The 17,318-nt window shown below is 45.7% G+C and overlaps 1 protein-coding gene across 2 annotated transcripts; it reads left to right on the top strand.

Annotated features, from left to right (window-relative positions):
- The first annotated feature begins 1,478 nt into the window (after positions 1 to 1,478).
- LOC136505447 (uncharacterized) lies at positions 1,479 to 4,250 on the top strand. 2 transcript variants are annotated; one of them, XM_066500599.1, is made up of 2 exons: positions 1,479 to 1,726; positions 2,630 to 4,250. In XM_066500599.1, exon 2 carries the CDS (start codon positions 2,745 to 2,747, stop codon positions 3,837 to 3,839), a length of 1,095 nt encoding a protein of 364 aa, XP_066356696.1. In that variant the 5' UTR covers positions 1,479 to 1,726; positions 2,630 to 2,744; the 3' UTR covers positions 3,840 to 4,250. The 2 variants fall into 2 exon arrangements, with proteins under 2 accessions (XP_066356696.1, XP_066356697.1); XM_066500600.1 differs by having other exon boundaries at positions 1,479 to 2,040.
- The last annotated feature ends 13,068 nt before the right edge of the window (positions 4,251 to 17,318 follow it).

Raw genomic sequence — 17,318 nt, 5'->3', positions numbered from 1 at the left:
GCCCCTACCTGGCGCGCCAACTGTCGGTGTTTGATGACCGGTAACTCGTCACGGGGTTACCCTGGACGATGTTCGAAGGGCTTCGACGTATGCAAAACTCGACAGTAAACGCAAAGAGGCGAACGATTTATACTGGTTCGGGCCCTCTTGTCGAGTAATAGCCTTTACGTATAGTCAGCGTGTAGCCTTTTGCGTTGGATTGATTATATGATTGTTAGGGTTAAAGGGGATGCGTCGTACCTCTCTTTATATAGGGGAGAGGGTAATGGCATGTATCTAGTCCTAGCCGATTACAAGAGAAGAGTTCTAGTCCTATTACAGAATCTAGCTTTTATAGTAAACCAACTAAGTTGATCTGGAATAGCTTGAAGTCCATGCCACCTTGTCTTGCATCTTCAACAGATCGTGGGCCATCCCATGGCCCATTCGGGTAGTACTCCCGTGGGGAACCCCTACGACCCTGGTCCGTCAGAGACATAGGGGTGGTCACATCAGGGTTCAGGGACCATAATGCGGCGGTATGCCTAGTTGCTTGGCAAGATGTACCCGGAGCTAGGGATGCTGAAGAAGTCGAGGTGCTGGCGGCCAGAAAAGGGCTCTGATATGCTACTGAAAACTCTGAGATTCCGGTGGTGCTTGAAACTGACTGCAGTTCAGTCCAGGCTCTGCTAAAGAATTTGGCGAGAGATCGAGGGCTGCTATGCCTAATAGCGGAGGAAGTGAGACAGGCGGGAACATGATGTCTGAGTGGAAGGTAGTCCACGCAAGAAGAGAGAGAAAGTGTGATGTACACGAGCTCGCGCAATTGGCGCTAAGGTTTAATAGTTCGGCTGTTTGGCGCAATGTAGTTCCAGTTTGTATCCGAACAAATTATTGCTTAAGATTGTAACTTGATTGTTGAGCAATAAAAAGTCTCTCTTTTCTTAAAAAAAATAGCAGGAGGAATTGCATACACCGATAAGGTTGCCATAACATGCCGTTTGCAAAAAGCATACGGATGATTTGTGTATCTCCTTAGCAACATGTGATACTACCATATTTGGCTGTGCAGGAGTCTTTGGTGTTTCGCAAGACTCGTGTCTTTTCGGTCAAACTCTCCTCGTGGGAGTTTCGCAAGACTCGTGTCTTTTCGGTCAAACTCTCCTCGTGGGAGCATCATTTATCTGATCCTACGGTGGAGGACACGAGATCGTACACCCAACATCCACGCAGAGAATCCCACTGCCGAGTGCAGCACACGCCCCCAAAAGCTTGCCGAGCGAGCAGCCGAGCACTGGCACGGCAGTGGAGGTGGTAAAGCAAAAGCACTCTCTCCCAACCGAATATCCCACAAGATCAAATGCACCCAATTCATCACTTTCTCACCTGTACGTAAAAGCGAAAAACCCTGATTTTAAAACCTAAAAAGCAAAACCCGCAGGTGTCCAGGGGGCCTAAATTTAGCAGCAGCACCTCCGCCTCCGCCACGGAGGGGGAGGGAGGAGGAGGAGGACGGGACAGAAATAGGCGGACGGCTGGAGAGAGATTGGCGGAGGAGTCAAGGAGGGGCGCGCACGAGCCAAGGCAGGAGGCGGAGGAGGCGAGGAGCGGAGGCCGGGGTTAAATGAGACAGGACTTGAGGAGAGGGAGGAGGAGGGAGCGGAGCGCGCGGCAGGTCGTCCAGAGATGGGAGGAGCTCCCCGTCGTCCCCGCCTTCTACTCCTCTCGGCTCGTCGTCTTCCCTGAGGTGACCGTCTCCGTCCGTCCGCCTCTGTTCTCGTCAGCTGTCACCCCACCCAGTGGGGGGTGATCTCGTGCATCTTGTGCCGTAAAGTTGGGGCCTTTTCTTTAGGAGGACAAGCCATTAGAAGCAAGCTTGGTTTGTCTAGATTTGGTATCCGTTAGATTTCTCCACCTTTTTGCATTGCCCCTGAGTCCCTGACGCCTGCAGTAATGCTTAATTAGCTTTCTGATCGCTCTGCTCAAGAGAAGAATGAGAAATCCGTTCATTGGGGAGATAAATCATATCCAATCGCCAATATGCGTTCCATAACGCGGCAGGTTGGTGAAGACAAATGCCCTGTTTCGATTTAATGATGATTTGATTTGGGTAGCAAAGGATTGCCTGCTTGCTTGTGCTGCTGGAATGGAAATGCGTTTTTTGTAGTGGTCCATTGATCTTTCACCAATGTACAAGCACAGCCCATCTCGCTAGGCCTGACTGCTGATTTCCCTTTATGTTTATGCTGTTGGAACTTGGGGTTACTCATAGGTAAGAACAATTACATGGCTAAGTCATGGTTCATGTCAGGGATTTTTGTGTCTCTCTGATGAACTTTGCTGGCTATAGTGCATGCGGTTCTTTTGGATCCTTTGTTATTGGAATGATTGGTAGAACGGTAGTGGACCATTTGTCTTGGTGTATATATCAATTATCAACCCATGGCTCTGTGTTTTAGATGTTTAAAGACCATGCCAGTTGTATTGCAAATTTACAAGTGGGCGTGAAGCTTCTGCTCATACCATTATTCCTGTGTTTGCATTCTTTTCAATACGTTACTTTTCAGTAATTTAACAATCTGCATAGTTCAGTTCTCTTGTCACTACTGTTTTTTTCTTCTTATTTTCTGCCTTCTCTTGCAAAATGCAGATTACATTCAGATTCAGATTTTTGCCACACCCTCGGCAAAGTAGCTGGAGCACTCTCATATGCTAATCGGACACCCTGCCCATTCCTTTGTCTGCCTTAGACACAAGGCCTTCTCATGGCTAGAGACTTGCCTCATCCGCCTGTAACTAGACGGAAAATTCTGCGTTTCAAGTTCCTGATACCATTTGTTCTGGTTCTTTCTGTGTCTGTTATTGCTGTCACCCAGTACTTCCAAAGTATCTCCTACATTCTACGGCCACTGTGGGACACACCACCTAAACCATTCACCCGCATCCCACACTACTATGCCCCCAATATCTCCATGGCCCAGCTGTGCCAACTCCATGGCTGGGGCATACTCCCCACCCCTCGCCGTGTCTTTGACGCCGTCCTCTTCAGCAATGAGCTTGATATTCTGGAAATCCGTTACCGTGAGCTCCTTCCATATGTTGATAGGTTTGTCATCCTTGAGGCCAATTCCACTTTCACTGGTATCCCCAAGTCACTCTCCTTTTATGAAAACTTCAGCCGTTTTGGATTTGCTGGATCAAAGATTGTCTACGACATGCTTTCTATTGGAGAGCTGGATAGTGGTTCTCGTCGGCAACCTTTCCATGTTGAGGCCTATCACCGTCGTTCACTTAATATGCTGATACGAAGATCAGGTATTGCTGTGGGTGATATCCTGATCATGGCTGATGCTGATGAGATCCCTACCCCTGAGACTGTGCAGTTGCTCAAGTGGTGTGATGGAATACCACCAGTCATGCACCTTGAGATGAAGAACTACATGTACTCCTTTGAATTTCCTGTGGATGACGACAGCTGGAGAGCGACGGCACATGTGTACAATGAGCGCACATCGTATCGCCACTCCCGTCAGAGCAACTTAATCCTGGCTGATGCGGGCTGGCACTGCAGCTTCTGCTTCAGGGACATCAAGGAGTTTGTTTTCAAGATGAAGGCATACAGCCATGCAGACCGAGTGAAGCAGAAAAGCTTCCTAAACCCAGACAGAATCCAGAAGATCATATGCAATGGGGATGACCTGTTTGACATGCTACCTGAAGAGTATACATTCACTGACCTCTTCAAGAAGATGGGGCCGATACCGAAGTCAGCATCTGCCGTGCATTTGCCTTCCCATTTGATCAAGAACGCAGACAAGTTCAAGTTCTTGCTTCCTGGTGGGTGCTTGAGATCAGAGTAGATCAGAGATTAGCTTTGTTTTGTTAGTCAACAGTATTTCTTTTAGCTGCAATACTGTTCTTCATGGGGGAAATGGTTTTGTTTTTGTTTGACATGAGATAGTATTACTTTTAGATAGGGAGCTAGGAGCTGTTTTGTTGTGGACTTGAGGAGCTGGGAGTTTTCATGTTGTATCTGTAGCGGTGGGCTTATCAGCCCCTGAATTACAGCAAGTAACATACATGTAAAATGGCTATAGTAAATTGGTACCTTTTGGGTTCATCCTGATCTTTCTTTTCCAAACAACTGGAGGTTGTTTGTTGTCTGTAGTCACTGCTTGAACTTCATTTGTGGCATCAAGGGAATGCCTTAGATGAACTTTGTCCTGATGATTTGATTCAAAATTACTTAGTGCAAGATGTCTAATCTGTAAGGTCTGGCATTTCTATATTCTGATTCTGATTGAAGGTAAATCAGGGCCAGCAGAATCCTGTCCCTTCGTCCAGTTTCAGACTCCTGCAGGGCAGCATTAGTGCATTGCATTTGCATGACCCTATCTGTCATAAGAAGATATACAGATGGTCGTCTTGTCTGGGGAAAAAAACCCCATCTTTACGTAGCTTGCTTGCTGATCATATACTGTTTGTGTCAGGGAAATAGTTGTAGCAGTAGTGAAAATCTTCTTCTAAGACTGGCTGTCGCTAGTCACTAGACTCACTACCCTCACATCACATGACTGGAAGCACGGCCACCGAGTTTCAGGCTTTCATCAGTTTTAGACTTTCAGAGTGTCTCGAGAATTGATGCAATGTGCAGAAAGCTGTGGTGAACTGGTGATGTCGCGGCCGTTGACAATCTTTTTGCAGAAACTTCAAACTATTTTACAATGTTGACCTCTAGGAGTTAAGCCCGTGTTTAGTTCCACCCCAAAATCCAAAAAGTTGCTACAGTACCTGTCACATCGAATGTTTGCGGCCCGTGCATGGAGCATTAAATGTAGACGAAAAGAAAAACTAATTGCACAGTTTGGTGGGAAATTGCGAGACGAACGTTTTAAGCCTAATTAGTCAATGTTTGGACACTATTTGCCAAATAAAAACGAAGATGCTACAGTAGCCCCAAAATCCAAATTTCGCGAACTAAACAAGGGCTAAGTATATTTGCACAAATTTGGACCGCAATTAATAACTATATTTGCATACAGTCCCCTGTCTGGACCTCAATTTTGCCAAAGAACCCCTCTCATAGTCTCATCCGCCTGCTCCCTGCTGCGTTTCTATCAAAGCTCGGCTTGGATAAGGATGGGCCCGGGACCAGGCCCGGCCCATGAACATACGCTTTCACGAGCTCTTCTGTTCCAGGCGTACCCAAATCCGTTGGTACCCTACGGGGCTGTTTCTTACCCGGCTAACCTCTAGCCGGACAGGCCAGCTGCGAGATGTTTGGTTGCTTGGTTTGGGCACATAGCTAAGCATAGCTAAGTCAAGGAGGACCCCTTAGCCAGGCTTTCTGGAAACGGATCGCCAAGTCGTTTCCCACTAGCCACCTTGGCTAGCGCATCGCGTCCTCCGCTCACCTCCCTCCTCGGTCTCGTGCTGCGCCGTCGTCCCTGCCCCTGCCCCTACGCCAGCGACTCCCTTCCTCCACTCTCCTCCCTCCTTGCTCTCATGCTGCGCCGCTGTCCCTGCTCACGTCTCCCCACGCCTCCATCGAATTTGGCTGGGCCCATGCCTACGTCGCATCCCGCCGGCCTCGCCTCCGCTGGATCCCGCCGGCCCTGCCTCCATCGGTTCCCGCGGACCCTGCCTCCCGCCGCACTTGTGTGCGAGCTTCTCCCGTAGGCCCTAGAGCCGGTTGACGAGGGCGCGCACCTGGAGCCAGTCGATATGCGCCGCCTGGTCGGCGAGGACGCGCACCTCGCCCTCTCGCTTGGCGCGCGCCCTGAAGGCGGCGACGAAAACAGCCCAGACCAATGATGAGGGCGAAGGCGGGGTGCGCAGCGGAGGCGCTCGAGGGGGCGGCGTGCGGGTGCTTCGCGAGGAGGCCCTCGTCGAGCGAGGGCACATGGACGACGGTTGAAAGGTTCTAATGGCTAGAGGAGGGGTGAATAGCCTATTAAAAATTTCTACAACAATACTTAGCAAACCGGTTAGACAATTATGAGGCGAAGCAAGTGTTGCGCTAGCCTACTAAAATTGCAAGCCACTTACCACAATTCTAGTTTATATGGTTTCTATCCACACAATAGCTATTGAAAGCATCTAGGCTCCTAGTTGGGTTTCGGTGATTAATGACAATACGATATTACTGTGACTAACGTGTGTTTTACAGATGCAATTAAGTTAGGTCATGGTAATGACAATTGATTGGGAAATCATGGTTGTCATGCCCGTGCGATGGAAATCATTTCGGTTTTCAAAGGATGGACAACAAGGTTAAGGATGGACTAGTTCTAAGTGCCGTTTGGTGTTGAAGAGACACTTAGAGTAGTTTAGGACTTTGTTTTTCCTTTGGCCATACTATTAAGGGGGGTATGGACGGGTAGCTTGACCTAGGTGAGTCTAGTGGGTTAGGTGTGGTGCACACTTGTCAAATCTAGCACTAGGTAGCTCCTGAGTAGCCCTAAGATCAATTGGAGCAAACTTCATTCATATATGATTGCGAGTTTGAAGTGAATGGAGGGTCAAATGTTGATCGGACGTTGGTTCTGGTGTGACCGGACGCTGGTGCAGAGTTCGGTTAGTTCATTTGATCAAGGTGAAGTCGTCTGAATGCAACCGGACGCTGGGTGCCAGAGTCCGGTCAACTCCAGTAAGGTTCCAAAGAGTAGTTTTTGTGACCGGACGCGTCCGGTCAGTGCTGACTGGACGCTGGTCAGTGTCCGGTCATAACTTAACTGCTCGGTGGCGGGGAGAACTGACCGGAACGTCTGGTCAACTTGACCGGAGCGTCCGGTCACCCCGCAGAGGCACATAACGGTTCATTTTGAATGAGGGTTTATAAATACTTCCTCTATTCACTCAAGGGATCACTTTTGCCCATTTCAATAGCTGAGAAACACCCTTGAGAGTGCCAATGAGAGCAAGGTCCTAGTGAGGTGATTGAGATTTGAGAATCCAAGAGAGAGGCCTCATTAGTCAAAGCAAGAGTAGCAAAGTGTGCATCCACCCTTCTTATTAGGCTTGTCGTGGTCAAGTGAGAGTTCATGCTTGTTACTCTTGGTGATCACCATCACCTAGACGTCTTGGTGGTGATTGGGAGTTTGGTGATCATCTGGTCACAACTTAACTCCATCATTAGTGGCGACTCTCCGATAGCTCAACAAAACATCACCGCATCTCTTCTCCTCTCTTTACTTTAAGCATTTACATTTAAGCAATTCAATTTTTGTCTTTACATTCTTAGAATTACTATGCTAGAGTATGATTGGAACTTAGGGTGCTAAATTTTTGTGCGGTAGATCAATAGAATTACTTTCTAGGCACAAGGGGTGAAGTGGGCTAAGTGTAGAGTTTATTTATTGCAAAGATTTTTAGAATTAGCCCAATTCACCCTTCCTCTTGGGCATCTTGATCCTTTTAATTGGTATCGGAGCCTCGTGCTCACGTATTTAGGCTTAACCGCCTAGAGAAAGATGTCTCACGGGGATGGTCCTCCTCCTATCTTTGAGAGAGATGATTTTCCTTATTGGAAAATCCGCATGGAGGCGTATTTAGAAGCTCTAGACGTGGGAATACTTAGAGCCGCCTCACAAGGATTCCCAAAACCTCGAGATCCCATGCACCTTCAAGGCGATGAAGTGAACTACGAAAAATGAAATGCAAAGGCTAGAAACACCATCTTTAGAGGCCTTTGCAAAGATGTGTTAACCGGGTGAGAAACCATAAGGACGCCCATGCACTATGGTCGGACATTGATTCATCTAGTTGCTCATCCAATGATGATAGTGACAATGAGAAGGTGGCCGCCATTGTGATTAACTCTTCATCATCTTCACCGACACCATCGCCATCATCCTCTACACACCTATGCCTTATGGCCAAGGGTGAACGAAAGGTATCAAATGATGATGATAGTAGTGGTGATGATCATGCTAACAATGATGATAGTGATAGTGATAGTGATGATGATGAATTTAAATCACCTTCATATGATGATCTTGTTAAATTGCTAAATCAATACACTAAGATCATTAGAAAGACTAGAGCTAAGAATGACAAGCTAGAAGCTAAGAATGATTCTCTTTTAGCTAAATGTGATATAACAGAAAAGGCTAGTATTGAGCTTAGAGAAGCAAATGATGCTATGTCATCCAAACTCAAGGAGCTCAAATCTTCTAAGAAAGAGCTTAAAGAAAAACATGATAAACTTGAGAGATACATAATGAGCTCATCACTAGCCACAATATGCTAAAAGAAGAATATACAACTCTCAAGATCAATCATGATAATCTTGTTATCGCTCAAGAATTTTTATCCAATGAGCCACATGATGCTACTAACAATGTTGTTAAGATTGATATAGCTACATCATGTGATGATTTAATTGTTGAGAGCATTGAGCAAGGATCTAGTGGCAAAGATAAGCAAGTGGTTGAAACCAACAACTATGATGAGTATGTCAAGCTCAAGCATGATAATGAAAAGCTCAAGAAAGATCTTGAAGAGCTCAAAACCACCAACACTATAGTGTTAGAAACTCTTGATCATGATGGTGATTTGATTCTTGAGAATGAGAAGCTCAAAGAAGAGAACAAGAGACTCAAGGAAGAGAAAAATGATGATGCACTCAAAGAAGAGAACAAGAAGCTCAAGATGGAAAAAGAACATCTCAAGATTGGATTGAGCAAGTTCACAAGAGGCAAACATCTTCAAAGTGAGTTGCTAATGAACACCGTCATGAAGATGGATAGAAGTGGCATTGAGTACTTGGCAAACCAAGAGAAGAAGGCTCAAGCTCAACAACAACAACACAAGTCAAAGCCAAAGCCAAAGAGGTGTTTTGAGTGTGGACAAGAAGGCCACTTTGCCCATGAGTGTCAAACTCCACCACCACAACTCTTGCCCAAGCATGCTAGACCCTTTGCTTTCAATGCTCATTACATGCTTAGAAATGACTCTAGTGGAAAGATAAAAGTTATGTTCTTAGGACCTCCCAACAAGAATAGGCCTAAGAAAATTTGGGTAGCAAAGTCACTTGTTGAGAAAATGAAGGGCCCTCAACAAGTTTGGGTTTCGAAACAAGCTTGATCTCTTGTGTGTAGGTGAACTATAAGACCGGTGGAAGTCATTGGATAATTGATAGTGGTTGCACACAACATATGATCGGTGATCCTCGTATGTTCACCTCACTAGATGAAGAAGTAGATGGACAAGAAATAATCACATTTGAAGATAATTCAAAGGGCAAAGTTAAAGGTTTGGGCAAAGTGGTAATATCAAATGATCATTCAATCTCAAATGTGCTATATATTGCTTCATTGAGTTTCAACTTGCTATCCATTGGACAATTGTGTGATCTTGGCTTTCAATGCCTATTCACCGAGAAGGAAGTGGTTGTATCTAAGAAGGATAATGATCAAATGATATTTAAGTGATTTAGATACAACAACCTATATCTAGTGGATTTTACCTCCAAAGATACAAATTTGAAGACATGCCTATTCACCAAAACAACACTTGGGTGGCTATGGCATAGAAGACTTGCTCATGTTGGGATGAGCTCACTTAAGAAGCTAATGAAGAATGATTTGGTGAGAGGGTTAAAGGATGTGAAGTTTGAGAATGACAAGCTTTGTAGTGCATGTCAAGCTGGGAAACAAGTTGCAAACACTCATCCTACAAAAGTTTTCATGTCAACAACAAGAGTGCTAGAGCTCTTTCATATGGACTTATTTAGACCAACAACATACAAGAGTTTGGGAGGAAATCTTTATTGTCTTGTGATTGTTGATGACTACTCAAGATATACATGGGTGTTCTTCCTTCATGACAAATCTAAAGTTGCATCATGCTTCAAGAAGTTTGCCAAGAGAGCACAAAATGAGTTTAAAGTGAAGCTCAAGAAGATTAGAAGTGACAATGGAAAGGAATTTGACAACACAAACATTGAAGCTTATTGTGATGAAGTTGGGATCAAGCATGAGGTCTCTGCAACATATACTCCTCAACAAAATGGTGTAGTTGAGAGAAAGAACCAGACATTAATCACACTAGCAAGAACAATGCTTGATGAGTACAACACACCTGAAGCTCTATGGGTGAAAGCTATCAACACTACATGTTATGCATCCAACTACCTATTCCTTCAAAAGTTTCTTGGCAAGACATCTTATGAGTTGCTCAATGGGAAGAAGTCGGACGTCTCCTTCTTTAGGGTGTTTGGTTACAAATGCTACATCTACAAGAAGCGACAACACCTAGGGAAGTTTCAAAGATGTTGTGATATTGGTTTTCTTGTTGGTTACTCATCAAAGTCCAAAGCATATAGAGTATTTAATCATGCCACCGGCTTGGTTGAAGAAATATATGATGTGAAATTTGATGAATCTAACGGCTCCCAAGGAGCACATGAGAATCTTGATGATGTAGGTGATGAACCATTGAGGGAGGCCATGAAGAATATTATGGTTGGAGACATCAAGCCTCAAGATGATCAAGATGATGTACAAGTGATTAATCCACATTTTTCATCAAATGTGACAAAAGATGGTGATAAAGATGGGACAGTAGAAAATGAAGATACTCATGTCTCCTATGAGCAAACGGTGATACAAGCACAAGATGTTGATGCTCCACAACCTTCCTCTCAAGTGGTTGATAGAAGAAACTCACCTCTACTACAAGCTCATCCACAAGATCTCATCATAGGGAGTTCATCAAAGGGTGTAATGACTCGATCTAAAAAACTTGCTTCATTGATTGAACATCACTCTTTTGTCTCTTGCTTTGAGTCTACCAAGGTAGAAGAAGCTCTTCAAGATCCGGATTAGATAAATGCCATGCATGAAGAGTTAAACAACTTCGCTCGTAATGAAGTTTGGACTCTTGAAGAGCGACCACAAGGTGCAAGAGTCATTGGAACAAAGTGGATGTTCCATAACAAGCAAGATGATCAAGGCATTGTAGTGAGAAACAAGGCAAGACTAGTTGTAAAGGGGTTCTCTCAAGTTGAAGGGTTGGATTTTGGAGAGACCTTTGCACCGGTTGCAAGACTAGAAGCCATTCGTATCCTCCTTGCATATGCATCACATCATGAAATAAAACTATATCAAATGGATGTGAAAAGTGTATTTTTAAATAGCTTTATTAATGAACTAGTTTATGTTGATCAACCTCCCAGGTTTGAAGACCCTAGATATCCTAATCATGTTTATAGGTTGTCCAAGGCGCTATATGGGCTTAAGCAAGCTCCAAGAGCATGGTATGAATGCCTTTGGGATTTCCTCATTGAGAAGGGCTTCACCATTGGGAAGGTCGGCACCACACTATTCACCAAGAAGCTTGATGGATATATCTTTATTTGTCAAGTATATGTTGATGATATTATCTTTGGATCATCAAATGAAGATTCTTGCAAAGAGTTTAGTGAATTGATGTCGAAGGAGTTCAAGATGTCAATGATTGGAGAGCTTATATTCTTTCTTAGTTTTCAAGTCAAGCAAATGAGAGAAGGGATTTTCATCTCTCAAGAAAAGTATACCAAGGATCTTCTCAAGAGGTTCAATATGGATGAATGTAAGCCAATCAAGACACCAATGCCATCTATTGGACATCTCGACCTTGATGAGAGAGGTAAAATGGTTGATCAAACTCTCTATCGCTCTATGATTGGTAGCTTATTATATTTAACCGCATCTAGGCTCGACATCATGTTTAGTGTATGTATGTGTGCTAGATTTCAAGCTAATCCTAAGGAAGCTCATTTGATTGTCGTTAAAAGAATCCTTAGGTACCTTAAGCACACACCAAGCATTGGTCTTTAGTATCCCAAAGGAGCTAGATTTGAATTAGTTGGCTATTCCGATTCGGATTATGCAATTCGTCCACCACTCGCCGCATCGCCCTGCTCCCGCGCCCGCGACCGAGCCGCTTTGCTCCGCCGCGACCTCGCCCCATGCTTGTGCCCGACGTCAGCGCCCGTGCCTTCAGGCCGCCACACCGCCGTGCCCTGCCTACGTAGCCATGCCCACACCACCTCACCCACACATGCTGCCATGCCCTGCACCCACGTCGCCACCTATGCCTCCCCTGCAGCAACAGCGCCACCACGCTCTTGCCCTAGCCCATGCCCATGCCTCTGCTTCATGTGCCCGAGCCAAATTGCATTGCCCTGCATCTTCTCCATGGCTGATCCAACACTACATTGCCTCGCCAAACCCTAACCCTAGGTGATTCCTGGTGGTTCCCCATGATCCATTCCTCTGCTAGTCGATTCACCGGTTCATCAGGTAGCAAGCCCTTGATTCCAATTTTGTATCTATTGCTTGCTTCTTAGGGTTTCATATCTATAGATGTATATTGAAATTATTCATATATCCAATCTATTCCATCGTGTGCAGCGAGTCAGTGTTTCTAAGGTCACGTTGGCAGTTGTCAGTCAACTCGGGGCCAAGCTCATGAGTACGGATCGAGGCCAAGCCTCGAAAGTGACAGTTGGCAGTTGTTTCTTGTTAGTGGTAGTTGATCTTTTCAGATCTAGCAATGGCATGTGTCAAGAATGCCAGAGGTGGTCCAGGTGATGAGAATCCGAGGCCTCTGCCTCGCTTGCCTACTGATGTGAAAGGCAAGGCATCAAAGAAGCTCACGTCGAAGAAGCAGAAATATGCAGATGCTAATACAGCGAGAGCAGCAGCAGTAGCAGCCACCGCAGAGCGTGGAGGAGGTGCTAGGAGTGGAGTCCATATTGTAGATCAGCTTTCACCAGCACAAAGGGCAGCTATTGAGCAGGTTGAGCGTCGTCATGGTAGTCCAGCTAGGACTGTCATGCTTGAGGGACGCCGTGTTGTTTTGGAGGAGACTCAGCCTCAGGAGGAGTCACAGCAGCAGACACAGCCACCAGTGCAGTCAGGATGTGCTGAGCAGACCTAGGAGGGAGAGGAGACAGAGCCAGCATCTCAGCCATAGTTATGCCACTCTAGTCGCACCTGTACTTAGGTGACACCGAGGCCAGAGACATAGTGGAGGGGTTCTCATTCGCCTCCTAGACCACAGGGTTTGCCTCTAGTGACTCATCTGGATTTGAGGGCTGCCACGACCAAGCAGGTGTAGCAGTTCAGATTTGTGCAGTTTGGGGAGTGGTTCCCGCCTAGGAGGGATGAGTGTGCTTCTGAGGATTTCTATACACCACTGCAGGAGGATTTCTATAATGCATATCTTAACAGTGGGGTTGCATTCAGGTCTCAGAGGGTTTGCTCCATTGAGTCCATTGTAGCAGCAGCAGGAGAGCAGATTCGCCCTTACCTATCTTACTTGCCAAGGCTGACAGACTTACTTAGATGGATAGGCAGATATATTTCATCATGGGTCCATGAGTTCTATGCTACACTTTGGATTGACCCACAGCACAGATTTATACATTTTGCATTCAGAGGCAGAGACTACAGGCTGATGAGCTTTAGGATCAGAGAGATACTTAGGCTTCAGGAGCAACCCATCCGGCTACATGAGGTTTGCTATGGTCAGACAGCACCTCCTAGATGCCCTCACGGTGGTCTTGTGCCCTCTACAGATCTGGTCCACCATTGCTTCACAGAGCCATTCGACGAGGGGTCGAGCAGGACACCCAGAGACCTCACTCCTATAGCTAGACTACTTGATGCTATCATGAGGAGGACCCTGCTTCCTAAGATGGGATATCATGAGGGCTTGACTCACATTCAGTTGGGGCTACTGAGCTCTCTGATGCAGCAGACTGTGTTTGATATTTGGGATCTTATTCTATTAGAGATGGAGGATACTCTTGTAGAGGGGTTCAGGGGTCATCGTCAGCTGCCTTATGCTCACTAGATTACATTTCTGATTCACATGACAGTTACAGTGAGCCCTCCAGAGATGATGGCAGAGTATAGTGGTGCTACTACAGAGTTTCCTACTTATAACATGACTCAGATGCTCCGCCATAGTACAGTGAGGACACCCAGCCAGTCATGCCATCACCCAGAGGTGCTAGAGACTGTAGCCCAGCAAGATGAGACCATCAGGGGCATAACAGCTATAGAGGAGGAGCAGCTTGATGCTTAGTAGGAGGGTATGGCCGAGAGCGACCCCAGCGACAGTTCAGATGATGACTATTAGGATATCCCTCAGATGCCTCCTCGACAACATGACCATGAGGCCGATAGCTCCAGTTCAGCTTCGCCTGCACCACAAACAGACCTCGCTCTACTTGCTATCCTTGAGCGGATGAGGCAGGATCAGGCTCGCTAGGCCTAGGAGACCACAGCTACATTTGCATAGTTTCAGGCCAGACAGGACGAGTTCCAGCGACAACAGCAGGCTATACAACAGCAGCAACAGGCCATGCAGCAGCAGCAGCAGGCCATGTAGCAGTAGTTACTTGGATTTATGCAGCATGTAGTTACTGCAATTGGGGCTCCACCACCACAGCCTTCACCCCAGATCGGCTAGCCTGCCACCACTTCTATGACTCTAGCTTTACAGTCCAGTGGGCTTTAGAGTCAGGGACTGCCAGCGACATAGTTTCCTTCACCTACAGAGTAGGTGTCCTAGTGGTTTGCCTCGCTAGTGCTAGCCCCATAGTTCACACCTCTTCATACGGGCTTCACACCGCCTCAGAGTTCGTCGCTGCTTGTGCCAGATACCCTAGTTTCACAGAGCCTTAGTGCTACCTTTAGCGAGTTGATAGGGCAGCCTACTCCACCAGATCTACATGTCCCTAGTCCTTCCACAATTGCTCCTATTACTAGGACTACAAAGACGCTCCCTTCATCAGTTGCATTATCAGAGCCACCTGCTTCAGTGGTACCTACAGAGTCATAGGCTATATCAGTTCTTGATCTGACCCAGACTACTTCAGCATCTCTCCTAGCGATAGAGGGTCATACTGCTCAGAGCTCAGGATCAGATGATGATGTCGCCCAGTTCTAGATTGCTCATCGCACCTCAGCGCCAGACTCATCCGCTGCAGCCCCGCCGACCGACCCTTAGGTTTTGGTGTTTGATGCTAAAGGGGGAGAGGGATCGAGTATGATAGACTTAGGGGGAGCGACATATCTAGGGGGAGCTTAGTGATTACATTTGGCTTTTTATGTGTGATACTTATTATGCATTCATGTTTACTTTTATGCATTGAACTATATAAGTGTGATCATAATCGTGATATCTACGTGATGTGATATTTATGTGATATGTGACATGTGTGCTCTCTACTTTGAATTATTTATATGTCATGTCACTGGATTATGCCCATTTGTTTTGCTTCCACGTTTTACTCTGATGCAAATGAGCTTTATTACTTGTACTCATGCTTATTTCATATCTATTGAGTACATTATGTTGGCTTGGGTCATATAAGCTTGCCTAACTCTTTTGTTCTTATTGTCAAAAGCTTATATCAACTAAGCATGTTGAAAACCTCATCTCTTTTACATACTTGAGGTTGTATTGTCATCAATCACCAAAAGGGGGAGATTGAAAGCATCTAGGCCCCTAGTTGGGTTTCGGTGATTAATGACAATACGAGATTACTATGACTAACGTGTGTTTTGCAGATGCAATTAAGTTAGGTCATGGTAATGACAATTGATTGGGCAATCATAGTTGTCATGCCCCTACGATGGAAATCGTTTCGGTTTTCAAAGGATGGACAACAAGGTTAAGGATGGACTATTTCTAAGTGTCGTTTGGTGTTGAAGAGACACTTAGAGTAGTTTAGGACTTTGTTTTTCCTTTGGCCGTACTATTAAGGGGGGTATGGACAGGTAGCTTGACTTAGGTGAGTCTAGTGGGTTAGGTGTGGTACTTGTCAAAATAGCACTAGGTAGCTCCTGAGTAGCCCTAAGATCAATTGGAGCAAACTTCATTCACATATGATTGCGAGTTTGAAGTGAATGGAGGGTCAAATGTTGACCGAACGCTAGTTCCGATGTGACCGAACGCTGGCACAGAGTCCGGTCAGTTCATTTGATCAAGGTGAAGTCATCTGGATGCGATCGGACGATGAGTGAAATGTGATCGGACGCTGGGTGCCAGAGTTCGGTCAACTCCAGTAAGATTCCAAAGAGTAGTTTTTGTGATCGGACTCTGGTCAGTGTCTGGTCATAACCTAACTGCTCGATGGCGGGGAGAACTGACCAGAGCGTCCGGTCAACTTGACCGAAGCATCCAGTCACCCCGTAGAGGCACATAACAGTTCGTTTTGAATGAGGGATTATAAATACTTCCTCTATTCACTCAAGGGATCACTTTTGCTCATTTCAATAGCTGAGAAACACCCTTGAGAGTGTCGAGGAGAGCAAGGTCCTAGTGAGGTGATTGAGATTTGAGAATCCAAGAGAGAGGCCTCATTAGTGAAAGCAAGAGTAGCAAAGTGTGCATCCACCCTTCTTATTAGGCTTGTCATGGTCAAGTGAGAGTTCGTGCTTGTTACTCTTGGTGATCGCCATCACTTAGACGGCTTGGTGGTCATTGGAAGTTTGGTGATCATCCGGCGGAGCTTGTGGATGACCCAACTCAAGTTGTGAGCAGTTGTGGGTGATTCACCCCGATGGAGTGTCGAATAATCAACCCGTAGAGAGCACTTGATCCTTGCATGGATCAAGGGGGAGCTACACCCTTGCGTGGGTGCTCCAACGAGGACTAGTGACGACTCTCTGATACCTCGGTAAAATATCATCGCGTTCCTCTTTCTCTCTTTACTTTAAGCATTTACTTTGAGCAATTCAATTCTTGTCTTTACATTCATAGAATTGCCATGCTAGAGTAGGATTGGAACTTAGGTTACAAAACTTTTGTGTGGTAGAACATTAGAAACACATTCTAGGCACAAGGGGTGAAGTGGGCTAAGTGTAGGGTTTAATTATTATAAAGAATTTTAGAATTAGCCCAATTCACCCTCACTCTTGGGCATCTTGATCCTTTCAGGTATGTCACTATACTAAGTTAGTGCGCTCTCAAATGCTAACTAAAGAGCCACACTAGTCAAACAACAAGCTCTCATAACTAGCTACATTAAAGAGCTTGACGACTAGTTTGCGGTATTGTAAAGAGAGAGCAAGATAGTTATACCGCCGTGTCGAGGAGTGAACCAATCAATCACAAGGATGAATACCAAAGAAGACCAATCACCTCGGAATCAAATGATGACACAATGATTTTTACTGAGGTTCACTTGCTTGCCGGCAAGCTAGTTCTCGGTGTGGGGATTCACTCACTTGGACATTCACTCGCTAATTGACATCACACGCCAAGCCCTCAATAGGGTGCTGCACAACCAACACAAGATGAGGATCACACAAGCCATGAGCAATTCACTAGAGTAC

The sequence above is a fragment of the Miscanthus floridulus genome, chromosome 14 (genome assembly GCF_019320115.1).
Source record: "Miscanthus floridulus cultivar M001 chromosome 14, ASM1932011v1, whole genome shotgun sequence".
Classification (NCBI taxonomy): Eukaryota; Viridiplantae; Streptophyta; class Magnoliopsida; order Poales; family Poaceae; genus Miscanthus; species Miscanthus floridulus.
Note: the sequence above shows the minus strand (reverse complement) of the source record. Positions and strands in the feature narration are given on the sequence as shown.